The 15,079-nt window shown below is 50.0% G+C and overlaps 1 protein-coding gene across 4 annotated transcripts in view; it reads left to right on the top strand.

Moving 5' to 3' along the window:
* The window catches only part of LOC100351865 (integrin alpha-M), a 50,696-nt gene that overhangs the window by 31,571 nt on the left and 4,046 nt on the right, over nucleotides 1–15,079 (top strand). For 3 of the 4 annotated variants that reach the window (XM_002721749.6, XM_008248697.5, XM_089321145.1), the window contains 10 exons: nucleotides 8,203–8,333; nucleotides 8,439–8,602; nucleotides 11,030–11,184; nucleotides 11,270–11,401; nucleotides 11,515–11,585; nucleotides 11,773–11,911; nucleotides 12,008–12,130; nucleotides 13,712–13,791; nucleotides 14,549–14,632; nucleotides 14,973–15,048. In XM_002721749.6, coding sequence (XP_002721795.1) covers nucleotides 8,203–8,333; nucleotides 8,439–8,602; nucleotides 11,030–11,184; nucleotides 11,270–11,401; nucleotides 11,515–11,585; nucleotides 11,773–11,911; nucleotides 12,008–12,130; nucleotides 13,712–13,791; nucleotides 14,549–14,632; nucleotides 14,973–15,048 — 1,155 coding nt within the window. Of the gene's footprint in view, nucleotides 1–8,202; nucleotides 8,334–8,438; nucleotides 8,603–11,029; nucleotides 11,185–11,269; nucleotides 11,402–11,514; nucleotides 11,586–11,772; nucleotides 11,912–12,007; nucleotides 12,131–13,711; nucleotides 13,792–14,548; nucleotides 14,633–14,972; nucleotides 15,049–15,079 lie in introns of those variants that run through there. The other variant, XR_016225854.1, reaches the window with a different exon arrangement.

The raw sequence follows: 15,079 nt of genomic DNA, 5'->3' as shown, positions 1-15,079 counted from the left end.
CTTGTTTTGAGAGATGTTTCTTCAGGTCTGTGGTGGTGTGGGTAGGGTTTGAAGGTGTCCTCTGAAGGTTCATGTGCTTGGGTCTCTCCAGAGCTTTGTCCTCCACGTGGCTGTGTGGAGGTGGTGGCACATTTAAGAGGCAGAACTTGTCAAAGGCAGCACCCTCAGAGGATTAATGCTGGTTTTGCAGAGTGAGTTAGTTCCCATAAAAATGAGTTGCTGTAGAGTGAGCCTGGCTGCTTTGGCTTGTTCTCTCATCTCCCGTCTTGCTGTGACAGGCATTGCTACCCTGATAGCATCCACCATGCTGTGACACAGCCAGAAGACCCTCACCAGAGCTGAACAGATGCTTGCACCTCCAAAACTATGAGCTAAATGAACCCGTTTTCCATATAAGTTATCCAGCCTCAGACATTTTGTTATAGCAACACAAAACAAACTAGGACAAGGAATGTTTCTTGAGTGGGGCTATTTCTTTTCTTGCTATTGAGTTGCTTAAACCCCTTATACATTTTGGATATTATCCCTTATCAGGTGTATAGTTTATAAACATTGCCTCCCACTCCGTAGGTTTTTTCTTTTTCTTTTTTTCTTTTTTTTGGACAGGCAGAGTGGACAGTCAGAGAGACAGAGAGAAAGGTCTTCCTTTTGCCGTTGGTTCACCCTCCAATGGCCGCCGCGGCCGGTGCGCTGCGGCCGGCGCACTGCGCTGATCCGATGGCAGGAGCCAGGTACTTATCCTGGTCTCCCATGGGGTGCAGGGCCCAAGGACTTGGGCCATCCTCCACTGCACTCCGGGCAACAGCAGAGAGCTGGCCTGGAAGAGGGGCAACCGGGAAAGAATCCGGCACCCCAACCGGGACTAGAACCCGGTGTGCTGGTGCCACAAGGCGGAGGATTAGCCTAGTGAGTCGCGGCGCTGGCTGGTTTTTTCTTTATTCTATTGATTGCTTACTTTGCAGTGCAGAAGCTTTTGAATTTGATGTAATCTGTGGTAGAGTCTTTAGGGCTTTATAAGATAATATTGTCAGCTGGTAGAGGCAACTTTACTTTTTCCTTTTCTACTTTTTCCCTTCTCTTTCTTTCTCTTGCCTAATTCTCTGGTTAGTATTTGTAGCACTAGGTTGAAAAGAAGTGGTTGAATGGGCATCCTTGTGTTGTCTCTGACCTTAAGGGAAGAGCTTCCACTTTCCATCATGGAGAACGATGTTAGCTGCAGATTTGTCATACATGGTCTTTGTTGTGTTGCCACATGGTGACTCTATACCTAAGATGTTGAGAGTTTTTCTCATGAAAGCATGTTTAATTTTGTCCTAATTTGCACCTATGGAGATCATCATATGATTTTTACCCTTCATTTTGCTAGTGTGATATATATCCCATTTGTTGATTTGTTTATGTCTAATCACGTGTGCATCCCAGGGATAAATCCAACTTGATCACGGTGAATGATAATTTTTGTGTTTCCTTGCATTCAACTTGCTGATATTTTATTAAGGAATTTTGCATCTATATGCATTAGGGCTATTGGCTTATAATTTTCTTTCCTTGTAGTGTCTTCATCTGACTTTGGTATTGGGGTGATGCTAATGTCTTCAATTTTGGGGGAAGAGTTATAGAAGAATTGATGTTACTGTTTTAAGCATTTGGTGGAGGTCGGCTATGAAGTCATCTAGTTCTGTGCATTTGAGAAGATAGTCGCCCCCTCCAGCTTTGCCTGTGTTCTTTGGTGGCTATGGACCTCCACTATTGGGTCTAGTCTAAGGTTCTGGTGGGCTGGCTGGTGACAACCTCCAACAGGCAGACTTTAGTGTCAGATTTTCTGCTTTCTTCCGGTACCCTGAGGTCGAATGGTACTGCTACCTGGACTCCTGGCTGGACTCTGCCTTCAGGTGGGGCTGTTGGTTGGGCTCTGCAATTGCCTCTGCATGACCAGCATTGAAGAGTGTATTCTTTGGCTGGGTGGTCCTGCTGTTTGGAATCTGTATTTGGCAGGGCCGTGTGATGGGCTCCAAGGTCAGGTGAGGTCTCTGGAGTTGCTGCCTGGGCACCTAGGATGCACAGAACTTCAGGTCATGCTGTGTAGATACCTGTGGATGTGCCTTGCCCTTGGCCTAAGGCACGCTTCAGCCGATTGCTGGGATTTGGTGGAGGAGCTGCCCAGCAGCTGGAGTTGAGCAGGGGCAGCTGCTCCCTCTGGGATGATCACTGAACTGCAGTGATCTAGGGAGGGTGCCCTGCTGGGAGTGTGCAAGCTGCTGTGGATTTGAGCCTGGAAGGCTTGTGGACTGGGCTTCCTGCAGTGTGGTGCTGTTGGCTCACTTCTCGCCTGTGGCTGGACTGCAGAGATCCACGTGCTGGGTGCTGTTAGCCCCACTCTTGTTCTTCGTTTCCAGCTGCTACTGGTGATCTGGCGCTGCCCGAGCACCCAGTGTTTCCTGAAGGATGAGCCAGGAGCGAGAATCCTGTGAAGTCTCAGACTCACCTTTCCCATTCTGGGAACCATGGACTGAGGGACTTCTCTGTGCAGTGCAGTGCCATTCTGCAGAAGGGGCCCAACAAATTGATCCTTGGTACCTTGGGATCCCTCCACCTTGGCTTTTCTTAGTTTTGCAGTCCAGCGAGGTGTTTCAGCCTCTCATCCAAGTTCTGAGACATTCAGGGTGGTGTACTTGCCTGTGCATGGTTGTCAGTATGATTCTACCATCTTCCCAACACCACTCACACATTTCATTTTTTTTTTGACAGGCGGTGTTAGACAGTGAGAGAGAGAGACAAAAAGAAAGGTCTTCCTTCCGTTGTTTCACCCCTCAAATGGCTTCCACGGCTGGCGCGCTGCGCCGATCCAAAGCCAGGAGCCAGGCGCTTCCTCCTGGTCTCCCATGCGGGTGCAGGACCCAAGCGCTTGGGCCATCCTCCACTGCCTTCCCCGGCCACAGCAGAGAGCTGGACTGGAAGAGGGGCAACCGGGACAGAACCGGCACCCCAACTGGGACTAGAACCTGGAGTGCCAGCGCCGCAGGCAGATTAGCCTAGTGAGCCGCGGTGCTGGCCACTCATTTCAATTTTTAATGCATTTCAGATTAAGTTGCAGTGTCAGCGTACTTCACCCCCTTGCTAGAATTAGATATTTATTTAGTTATTTCTAAGATAAAATGTATAGACAAGAAATGCACAAATCTTTAATTATTCAGTGAGCTTTAACACACCTACCAAGATGCAGCACATAGGGGCTGGCACTGTGATGTAGTGTGTAAAGCCGCTCTCTGAAGTGCCGGCATCCCATGTGGGTGCCAGTTCAAGTCCCAGCTGTTCCCTTCCAATCCAGCTCTCTTCTGTGGCCTGGGAAAGCAGTAGAAGATGGCTCAAGTCCTTGGGCCCCTGCACCCATGTGGGAGACCTGGAGGAAGCTCCTGGCTCCTGGCTTCAGATCAGCCCAGGTCTAGATGTTTTGGCCATTTGGAAAGTGAACCAGCAGATGGAAGACCTCTCTCTCTCTCTCTCTCTCTCTCTCTCTCTCCCCCTCCCTCCTTCCCTCTGCCTTTCTGTAAGTCTGCTTTTCAAATAAATAAATAAATAAATAAATAAATCTTTTTTAAAAAGATGCAGAACATCAATCAGCAACCCAGAAAGTTCTTTTTAAAATATTTATTTTTATTTATTTGATAAGAAGGGAGGGAGACAGGCAGGGAGGGAGGAAGAGAGAGATCTTCCAATTCTAGTTTGCTCCCCAAATGCCTGCAACAGACAGGCTGGGCCAGGCCAAAGGCAGGAGCTGGGAACTCCATCCAGGCCTCCCATGTGGCTGGCAGGGACTCAAGCACTTGATCCATCCCCTGCTCCCTCCCAGGGTGCTCATTAGCAGAAAGCTGAATCAGAAGGGGGGCTGGGACTCGAACCTAGGCTCTGTGAGATGGGGATGTGAGTGTCCCTCACAGCGCGTTAACTGCTCTGCCAAATGCCTGCCACAACCCAGAAAGTTCTCTCTGGCGCCTTCCCAGTTGATGCATTTCCCGCTCTCCATCTCAGGGGTGAGAACTGGTCTGATTATTTCTCATTGTCAATTACATTTTCCCGTTCTAGGGCTTCATGTGCATGGAGGAATCCAGCAGGCAGGCCGTGGTGTGTGCTGCAAACTCCTTTTAGGCACAGCCAGGGCTGAGAGTAGTGCGTTAAATGACTTCTGAGATCATGTGAATGTTGTCATCGTGTTTCCTTCTGTTTTCTTTGCTGCGTGTTCATTCTTCCTGTGAATGGGGCTTGAACTCTTCAGTTTTCCTTTTATTTTTGTTACAGTTGCTTGCAAGTTGTTACAGTCTTTTTGTTCACGTTGATTGATTTATTTGAAAGGCAGAGTTACAGAGAGAGGGAGAGACACATCCAGAGAAGGGGGTGGTGGTGGAGCTCTTCCATCCGCTGGTTCACTCCTCAGATGGCCAAAAATGGCCCTGAGCTGGGCTGAGCCAAAACCAGGAGCCAGGAGCTTCATGCAGGTCTCCCTGGATGGCAGGGGCCCAAGCACTTGGCCTGTTTTCTGTTTGCCACCTCAGACACATTTGCAAGAAGCTGGATTAGAAGTTGAGCAGCCAGGATTCAAACCAGCACCCATATGGGATGTTGATGTCTCAGGTTGTGGCTTAACCTGCTACACCAAAGTGGCTGCCCCATTACAGTCTGGATGGCTCAAGGAGTCAGGTCCCTTGCCACCCACGTGGGAGACCCAGGTTGAATTTCCAGCTCTTGGCCCTGGCCCTAATCCCCAGCTATGGCTGTTGTGTGCACTGGGGGAGTGACCCCACAGATGGGAGCTGTCTGTCCTTTTGTTTCTCCAAAACAAACAAATAAATTAAAACAAAAAAGTCATGTTCTCCTATTGTTCTGCTGTTTGCATTTTTTTACTTCTTTTTTTCTTGTGACTGAAGCTGGAAGTGGTCAGTGTTTGGACAATGACAACCTCATCATTTTGCATAATTCCCAAACCCAACTTCCCTCCAACAGATTAGTGCACAGTTTTCTTATTTAAAAATCGATGTAATACATGCAGGAAGTGGATAAGAAGGGATGGACTTTTGCGTAACAGTAAACCCAGTACTACCACCCAGGCTGGGATGGAGGGCACTTCCTGCAGCCCAGCTCTCTCTCTCTCTCTCTCTCTCTCTCTCTCTCTCTCTCACACACACACACACACACACACACAGAAAGTTTTCCATGCATTGGTTCACGCCACAAATGGTTGCAACAGCTGGAGTTGCACCAATCCGAAGCCAGGAGCCAGGAGTTTCTTCTGGGTCTCCCAAGTGAGTGCAGGGGCCCAAGCACTTGGGCCATCTTCCACTGCTTTCCCAGGCCACAGCAGAGAGCTGGATTGGAAGTGGAGTAGCTGGGTCTCGAACCAGCACCCGTATGGGATGCCAGCACTGCAGGCGAAAGCTTTATCTGCTAAGCCACACACTGACTCCTTCAGTGTTATTTTTATAGAGTTAAGGTGCTCCTGAAAGATTCATCGTGAAAAACAATTCCCATGCACATTTCTGCAGCTTTTTCAATAATTTTCCATATGCCCAAGTAGCATGATGCTTTTGCTACTTCTGTGTGAAACAGACACAGAGAGAGAGAGAGAGAGAGAAAGAGAGAGAGAGAGAGACAGAGACAGAGAGAGAGAAAGAGAGAGAGAGAGAGAGCGAGCTTCCATTGGCTGGTTCACTCTCCAAATATTTACAACAGCTGAAACTGACCAGGCCAAATCCAGGAGCTAGGAATTCTGTTTGGGTCCCCTATGTGGGTGGAGGGACCCAAGTATTTGAGCAGTTTCCTGCTGCCTCCCAGGGAATACATCAACAGGAAGTTGGAATTAGAAATGAAGCCAGGACTTGAATCCAAGCACTCTGGTATGGGATGTGGGCATCCCATGTGGCACCTTAACTGCTGTGCCAAATACCAACTCCTTGTCTATGTTTATGAAACACAGTATAGTAATCTGATACCTACATATAATGTGGAATGATGAAATCAGGGTGGTTAGTCTTTCCACTTCCTTAAAGTTATCATTTCAATACATTGGGAACTGCTGGTGTCTCCTCTCTAGTTATTTTGAAATATGTCCTAAGTCATTGTTGGCTATAGTTACCCCACCGTGCTGTAGAGCACAGAGCAAAATCCTCCTTTCTGGTGGTGTTTTGGTGCCCATTATCTAACTTTTCTCCGCCCCTCCCCTTCCCTGTCCCTGGTGACCACTGTTCCACTCACTGCTTATTTTTTTTTAAGATTTATTTATTTATTTGAAAGAGTTACACAGAGAGAAGGAGAGACAGAGAAGGAGGGAGAGAGAGAGAGAGAGAGAGGGAGAGAGAGAGAGAGAGAGATCTTCCATCCACTGGTTCACTCCTCAATTGGCTGCAATGGCTGGAGCTGTGCCAATCCAAAGCCAGGAGCCAGGAGCTTCTTCTGGGTCTCCCACGTGGGTGCAGGGACTCAAGCCCTCAGGTCATCTTCCACTGCTTTCCCAGGCCATAGCAGGGAGCTGGATGAGAAGAGGAGCAGTAGTGACACAAACCAGTGCCCATATGGGATGCTGGCGCCCATAGGCAAAAAGTCTAGCCCACTATGCCACAGTGCCAGCCCCTCCCATTATCTAATTATAGCAGGTAAAAAATGGGCAAAAGACTTGAATAGACATTTCTCAACAGAAGGCATGCAAATGACCAACAATTATATGAAAAAAATGCTCAATATCGCTCATCAACAGGGAAACACAAAACTACAATAATATATCATCTCACTTAAATTGGCTATTAGTATTATCAAAAAGACAAAGAATGGCAAATACTGGCAAGGGTGCAGAGAGAAGGAACTGACATCCTGATGGTGGAAATGTAGATTAGAGCAGATGCTATGGATGACAGTGCGGAGTTTCCACATAAAGCTAACAATAGGGACAGGTTTCAGCTCAGCGGTTCAGCCACCACCTGGGACAGCCACATCCCATATTGGAGGGCCTGGGTTCGAGTCCCAGCTCTGCATCTGGTTCCAGCTTCCGGTTAATGTGCACCCTAGGAGGTAATGGCTCAAGTACTTGGGTCCTTGCTACCCACAAGGGGGACCCAGATTGAATTTCCAGCTCCTGGTCTAGTTGTGGCTGTTGCCAGGATTTGGGGAGTGAACTAGTGGATGCAAAGTCTGTCTCTGTCTCTGCCTTTCAAATAAAATTACATTTTTAAAAATGATTAAAAAGAGAACTAGTTTGGGGCCGGCACTGTGGCGCAGCAGGTTAAAGCCCTTGTCTGAAGCACCGGCATCCTATCTGGGCACCAGTTTGAGTCCTGGCTGCTCCACTTCTGATCCAGCTCTCTGCTGTGGCCTGGGAGGGCAGTAGAGGATGGCCTAAGTCCTTGGGCCCCTGCACCTACATGGGAGACCCAGAGGAAGCTCCTGGTTCCTGGCTTCTGGTGCAGCTCTGGCTGTTGCAGCCATCTGGGAAGTGAATCCGTGGATGGAAGATCTCTCTGTCTCTGTCTCTGTCTCTGTCTCTACCTCTCTCTGTAACTCTGTCTTTCAAATAAATAAAATAAGTCTTTAAAAAAATAGAACTAGTATGTGACCTATCTGTATCACTACAGGGTGTATATGCAAAGGAGATGAAATCATATGTCAAAGATGTACTTGCCCTTCCAGGTTTGCTGCCCTACTGTTAGTAGCACTCAAGATCTAGACTCTGCAGCAGGTGTAAATGGATACAGAATATTTAGCTAGGTCTTGAGTTTTGTGTAGCATTGACTTCTCCCCAGGGAACACCAGCACAGAACTCTCTCTCCACCTCCTTCCTGGCACATATTAACATCCCCTCTTGTTTATATGCTAATTTTGGTTAGATCAGTGTTGGCATTATCCTGCCCATGCAAAGGAGATTTTCAGCTGAGCCAAATCATATGTTTATTTCCTGCAGGGGTGGGAAACTTTGTTGTTGTTGTTAAGGGTCATGTGGATATTCTATAACACCATTCAGGACCCTACAAAAATTATCAAGTTACAAATTAGCCTGCTATCTCCAGTTATTGAGTTTCGAGTTCCACTCCCCTGTGTTGAAACCTTTGTAAGTTGCCCTACTTCCCTTGATGAGTTGTGGGAGATGAGACGTGAGTGGAGCAACTGCGTCCCCTTGGCCCAGCTCCTTCCTCCCCCCTTTCTCTCCTTGTCTCCCCTCAGCGCATCGCAGGTGCCCAGCTGTCCCCCAGGCTCCAGTACTTCGGGCAGGCGCTCAGCGGGGGTCAGGACCTCACCCAGGACGGCCTGGTGGACCTGTCTGTAGGGGCCAAGGGACAGGTGCTGCTGCTCAGGTGAGAAGCCCTTTCGGAGCACCCCACTGAGTCTCCCCTTAAAGAGCTTCTGTGCTGCCTGAGTCGCCCCTCCCCTACCATGGTCCTCCCGTGGTGTCTCCACAGGTCCCAGCCGGTGCTGAGAGTTGAGGCGTCCATGGAGTTCACACCCAGGGAAGTGGCAAGGAGTGTGTTTGAGTGTCGGGAGCAGGCCGCTCGGGTAAAGCCAGCCGGGGAGGTCCGAGTGTGCCTCCAGGTCCGCAAGAGCACCCGGGATCGGCTCCGTGAAGGTGAGGTTTTGGGGTGGCAAAGCTCAGATCCGCCTGGCATTGCAGGGGTGCCCAGGAAAGCCGAGTGGCTCCAAGCAAACAGGCTCTGGGTGCGGAGGCCCTGCAAACCTCCTCAGAGAGGTGTGGCTCCTCCTTGTCCTTTCAGTGTCTCAGGGGACCAAGGACCCATATCTGTGAGCTTTACAAAATATATTTATTTAATGTATTTGAAGGGCAGAGAGACACAGCGTGAGTGAGCAAGATCTCCCATCTGTTGCATTGTTCCCCAGATGCCTCCCCCCAGGAGCTCCATCTAAGTCTCCCATGTGGGTGTGGCAGGGACCCAAGTATTTGAGCCATCACCTACTGCCTTCAAGAGTGCACATTAGCTGGGACTGAAACCCAAGCATTCTGACACAGATGCAGGGGTCCCAAGTAGTGTCTTCGCTGCTACACCAAATACCCACCTATCATTTTTTTTTTAAACTAAGAGAGAACTCATCTGAGGCGATTTAGTACATAGAATCAAACACAAATTCACAAAGCATTCAGATATGCGTTTTTCTACCAGTAACCTGATTTCTTCCCTTGTCCATATTCTCAAGAAGTGGCGTTGTGCTTGGGTAGGGGGATACTCATGGCAAGGCCAGAAAAAGACAGGAGGAGGAGATAGAGTTACCTTTCCAGCTGTCAGAAGAGACAGCCAACAGAGATCGGGGAAGCCAGCGTGGGTAGAAATAGAGAGCCGAGTTTCAAAATCCAAAATCTCCATGGAAACCCCTCTCTGGCTGACTCCTAGGCTGGGAATATCTAGGTTGATAACCCAGGAAATCTGGTAGGAAAAAAAAAAGCAACTGAAAAGCTACTGAATTGTGCAGAGAATTAAGCAGGTTCCCAGTGCTGGGGAGACAGAGACAGAAGAGGGGCTTCAGTAATCACCTTGGACTTTGCATTTAGACATTGGCAGGCAACCAAGTGCAACAATGGTCAATAGAAACAGACCCACAGGAGATGCAGAAATCAGAGTGATTAGATAGGAATTTAAAAAACCCTACAGTTATTTCCAGGAAGTGAAAACAGGAAAGGAGGCAGACCTTCAGTGAAGACTTGGAATTCATGCAACAGAGACTCCAACACTGAAGAATGTGACTGAAATTAAGAAGTCAGTAGATTTTATAGCATATTAGAAGCAAAATCAGGAATGGGTAAACAGGAAGATATGTCAATTGAAAGTAACTAGATTAACACAGAGAGAAAACAATGAAGAATGGGAAATGAGATGCATGGGAAATGGTGAAAAAAATCTAACAAACATGATTTGAGAGAGAAATAGAATATCTATAGAAACAGTGGCTAAAATTTTCAAAAACCAATGAAAGGGGCTGGCGCTGTGGCGCAGTAGGTTAATTCTCTGCCTGCGACACTGGCATTCCATATGGGCACGGGTTCTAGTCCCGGCTGCTCCTCTTCTGATCCAGCTCTCTGCTATGGCCTGGGAAAGCAGCAGAAGATGGCCCAAACCCCTGGGCCCCTGCACCCACGTGGGAGACCAGGAGGAAGCTCCTGGCTCCTGGCTTTGGATCAGCACAGCTCCAGCCATTGTGGCCATTTTGGGAGTGAACCAATGGACGGAAGACCTTTCTCTCTGTCTCTCCCTCTCACTGTAACTCTACCTCTCAAATAAATAAATAAAATCTTAAAAATAAATAAACAAATAAAAACCAATGAAAGACATAAAGATTCTTTACAAGGGTTGATGTTGTGGTGCAGTGGGTTTAGCCACAGCCTGAGGCACTGGCATCACATATTGGAGCACTGATTCCAGTCCTGACTGGTCCATTCCCCATTCAGCTCCCTGCTGATGCACCTGGGAAAGCATCGGAGGATGGCCCAAGTGCTTGGCCCCCTGCACCCATGTGGGAGAGACCCGGATGCAGTTCTGGGTTCCTGACTTTGGCCTGGACCGGTCCTGGCCACTGTGGCCAATCGGGGAATGAATCAGTAGATGGAAGCTCTCTCGCTCTGTCTCTCTTTCAAATAAATAAATAAATAAATATTTTAAGAAACGATTACTTAAAAAGTCTTATCTTCAAACTGCTAAGGACCAATGACAAAGAGAAAAATAATTCAAAAGGCAGTCAGAAAAATACCATTAATTTTCTAGTATGTAACGGAACAGCCCCTGTTTATTGAGCACTTACGATGGGCAGGTACCCAGTGCTTTGTGGGCATCTCATTTTCTTTCACTTCATTGTATTTCTTTCATTTTCACCAATGGAAAGGTGTAATAAATTGCCTCACTCTGAAAATAAGGAACTGGGAATCAGAGATGTCAGTCTGACCTTCCCAAGGCCACGCAGCGGTGGAGTGAAGGAGCTGGGGGCAGAGAGCCCGTCTGGCTGGCTCCACACCCTGGGCGCTCACCACTGTGCCACTCTGCTCCTTCAGGAGATATCCAGAGCACCATCACTTACGACCTGGCGCTGGACGCTGGACGCCAGTATCCCAGGGCCATCTTCGACAGGACCAAGAACAACACAGGCAGACATACGCAGACCCTGGGGCTGACCCCGAAGTGCGAGACGTTGAAGCTGTCATTACCGGTGAGCACGCAGGGCCCTCCCCAAGGACGGGCTGGGCTTGCGCAGCTGAGGCGAGCAGGTGCCCAGACTCCCCACTGTCCCCCAGGACTGTGTGGAGGACTCCGTGGGCCCCATCGTCCTGCGTCTCAACTTCTCTCTGGTGGGGAAGCCGCTGCCCACTTTTGGGAACCTGCGGCCGGTGCTGGCTGCAGACGCTCAGACACTCTTCATGGGTATGGTGAGTCCTGGGGTGGGAGGGACCAGACCGAGACTGATGTCACGTGAGCCCATGTCACAGCATCCCTTCATGGCGTCTCACCGTGTCCCTTGTCCTCTCCTGTTTTGGGGCAGTTTCCCTTCGAGAAGAATTGTGGCAGCGACAGCATTTGCCAGGATGACCTCAGCGTCACCTTCAGTCTGAAGTGAATTTCTTTCCCTTGTTGCCTCCTCCAAACCTGCATCCCTGCTCTCCTCCTGGTCCCTGGGATCCCTCAGGGCTGCCCCGTCCCCTGGGGTTTCTCTCCAGGCACCCCACCCCCACCCCAACCTGCCCAAGCACAGACGGGGATGCTCTTGGTGTCTCATGGCCCTGTCTTGCTGCTCCCACAGCCTGGACACCGTGGTGGTGGGCAGCCCCCAGGACTTCAACGTGACCCTGACCGTGAGAAATGAGGGTGAGGACTCCTATAGGACTCAGGTGACCTTCGACCCAGTTGGCTTATCCTATCGGAAGGTGTCAGAGGTTCAGGTACCTGGATCCTCCTTGGGCTCCAGCTAACCTTTGCCCTCGCCACCCCTGATGCTGGTGACTAAGGCAGCCCACTCCGTGTCCCTCACCGTCCAGAACCAGCGTTCCCAACGCTCCTGGCGCCTGAACTGTGAGTCCATCCCTTCCTCCAAAGACTCCCTGACCTTGAAGAACACGAGCTGCAGCATCAGCCACCCCATCTTCCCTGGCAACTCGGAGGTTAGTGATGCTGGCTTGCTTCTTTGTCTTCTTCCAGAAACTTCGCTTCCTCTTGTTTAAAAAGTACAGCCTCTATGTTACAGAACAGCTTTATTGCATACTATGAACAGCTTTATTGCATACTATGAACAAGCTAGGCATGGGCTTTGGAAATTTTTCTGCACCCACATTTATCTTTTAATTCTGTTTCCATGAAATTTTTGAAGTACTAATGTGTACTTCTTACACCATACACTTCTCCGTTTTTTAAAAAAGATTTATTTGGCAGGCGCCGCAGCTCAATAGGCTAATCCTCCGCCTGTGGCGCCTGCACCCCAGGTTCTAGTCCTGGTCGGGGCGCCGGATTCTGTCCCGGTTGCCCCTCTTCCAGGCCAGCTCTCTGCTGTGGCCAGGGAGTGCAGTGGAGGATGGTCCAAGTGCTTGAGCCCTGCACCCCATGGGAGACCAGGAGAAGCACCTGGCTCCTGGCTTCAGATGGGTGCAGTGCGCCGGCCGCAGCAGCAACTGGGGGGTGAACCAATGGAAAATGAAGACCTTTCTCTGTGTCTTTCTCTCTCTCACACTATCCACTCTGCCTGTCAAAAAACAAAAACAAAACAAAAAAAGATTTATTTATTTGAAAGAGTTATAGAGAGGTAGAGAGGTAGAGAGAGAGAGAGAGAGAGAGGATCTCTTCCATCTGTTGGTTCACTCCCCAGATGGCCACAATGGCCAGGGCTGAGCCAAGACAAGGCCAGGAGCCAGGAGCTTTATCCAGGTCTCCCACATGCGTGCAGGAGTCCAAGCACTGGGGCCATCTTCCACTGCTTTCCCAGGTCATTAGCAGGGAGTTGGAACAAAAGTGGAGCAGCCAGGACTTGAACTAGTGCCCATATGGGATGCTGGCATTACAGGCAGCAGCTTTACCCACTGCGCCATAATGCTGACTCTAATTCTCCCATTTTTAAAAGTATATTATGCATTTGAAAGGCAGAATTACAGAGAGAGGGAGAGACAGAGAAAGAGAGGGAAAGATCCACTTTTCATCCGCTGGTTCACTCCCCAGATGGCTGCCACGGCTAGGGCTGGGTGCTTCTCCAGGTGCATTAGCAGGAAGCTGGATTAGAAATGGAGCATCCGGGACTCAAAGAAGTGCTCATATGGGATGCCACAGCCACAGGCAGCAGCTTAACACACTGTGCCAAGCCAGTGGCCTCATAATTCTTCCACTTAAAGTATACAAGTCCGTGGCTTTTAGCTGTGTTCCCATCATCCTGATGCATTGTAAGCATCTTAATTATCCCCTAAGGACACCTCACTCCCCTTGGCCATCAGCCCCAAATCTCCCATCCCCAGGCCCTAGGCAATCACCGCTCTACTCTGTATGGCTTTGTGCACTCTGGACATTTTAAGGGAGTTGAATCAGGCAGTAGGAGTTCCTTTGTGATCGGCTTCCTAGGACATGTGCCGGGTTCTGAGTCAGTACCTCCCTCTTCCCTTTATTGCTGAGTGATCACCGAGTCACCTGGATGGACCATACCTCCTTCATCCCCTCATCAATGGATGCACACTGATCACTGCCCCTCATTTCTCCACCTCCAGGTCACCTTTAACATCACCTTTTATGTGGAGTCCGATGCTTACCTGGGAAGCAAACTGCTCCTCAAAGCCCGTGTGACCAGGTGCACTGTGCCCACCGTGACAAGCATCCCCCACCCCTTCAAAGCCCCAGCCCCTGGCCCAGGGTGCACCTTGGCTCCCTCCCCACCGGTTCTCCCTTCAGCTCGTTCATTCATTCATTCATTCATTCAACAAACACTGGCTGAGCACCACCTTGTGCTGAGTGTTGGCTTGTGCTTGTCACCCTCACGGAGGTTATCACTTAGTGGCTCAGATAGACAAGAAAACTGGTGACAGCCACACAGCATGAAACAAATGATCCAGGAAGGATGTTCAGTGTTCAGGGGAGCTTGGCGTTCCCAGAAAATTCCTGGAGAAAATACAGTTAGGCTGTGGGTGAGCCAAGCACAGGCATAGACATTGGGGTGGGCATGAAGACAGAAGGAAGGAAGCAGGTGCCAAGAGGAGCCTGAGCACTGGGCAGACCAGGATGCCTTATGCCTTTAGAACACCACACGGGATTTCAGGGAGGAGATTTTTGGTTTAATCCATGGGAGCAACCCTGATGGCATTTTGCCAGGACATCACTCCCCAGGGGGGCTGGGGTGGAGGAGGGAGCAGAGATGGACTCAGGGCGCAGTAGAAGGGGCGAATGTAGACACCAGGTGAGCAAGGGCGGAGAACAGGGGCGGTGCTGGGGGGGCACAGGTATGCCGGGACTCCCTGATGACTGGGGTGGGGGTGGGGCTGGCGGAGAGGGAGAAAGCGAGGCTGTGGCTCAGTGCTCCGGAGCTGGCTAAGCGCTGTCTCTTCCTTCAGTGAGAACAACATGCCCAGCACCAGCAAATCCGAGTTCCAGATGGAGCTGCCTGTGAAATACGCTGTCTACTTGGTGGTCACCAGGTGCTGGTTTCCGGGGCGCGGGCTGAGCCTTCACCGTGGGGCCGGGCATGGCCACTTGAGTGTCTGTGGGCATGAGTCTGGGCTTGTGCTTGTGCGTGTCTGAGGATCTAGGCACGCGCATGTATTTGTGCGTGCATGTGTGTGTGTGTGTGTGTCCCAAGCCGGCACATACTGTGTGTCCAGCACACATTTTCCCTCTCCTCCTCCCCACGCTATCCATGCCACCCCCTCCCGGCTGCACTACCTCTGTACCTGTTCACTGCACACGCAGGACCCCCTCCCAGGACCCTAGCCCCTCATATTCTGTCGTTTCCCACTCCTTTCCTCTCTCTCCCTTCAGCGGTGAGGTCTCCACCAAATATCTCAACTTCACGGCTTCCGAGAAGAGCACGCGGGTTCTGCAGCACGAATATCAGGTGCGGGAGCCATGGGGGCAGGCGGCTCCGG

This window comes from Oryctolagus cuniculus, chromosome 19 (genome assembly GCF_051225735.1).
Source record: "Oryctolagus cuniculus isolate XC-2025 breed Fujian yellow rabbit chromosome 19, ASM5122573v1, whole genome shotgun sequence".
Taxonomy (NCBI): domain Eukaryota; kingdom Metazoa; phylum Chordata; class Mammalia; order Lagomorpha; family Leporidae; genus Oryctolagus; species Oryctolagus cuniculus.
This window is presented reverse-complemented; position numbering and strand designations above follow the sequence as displayed.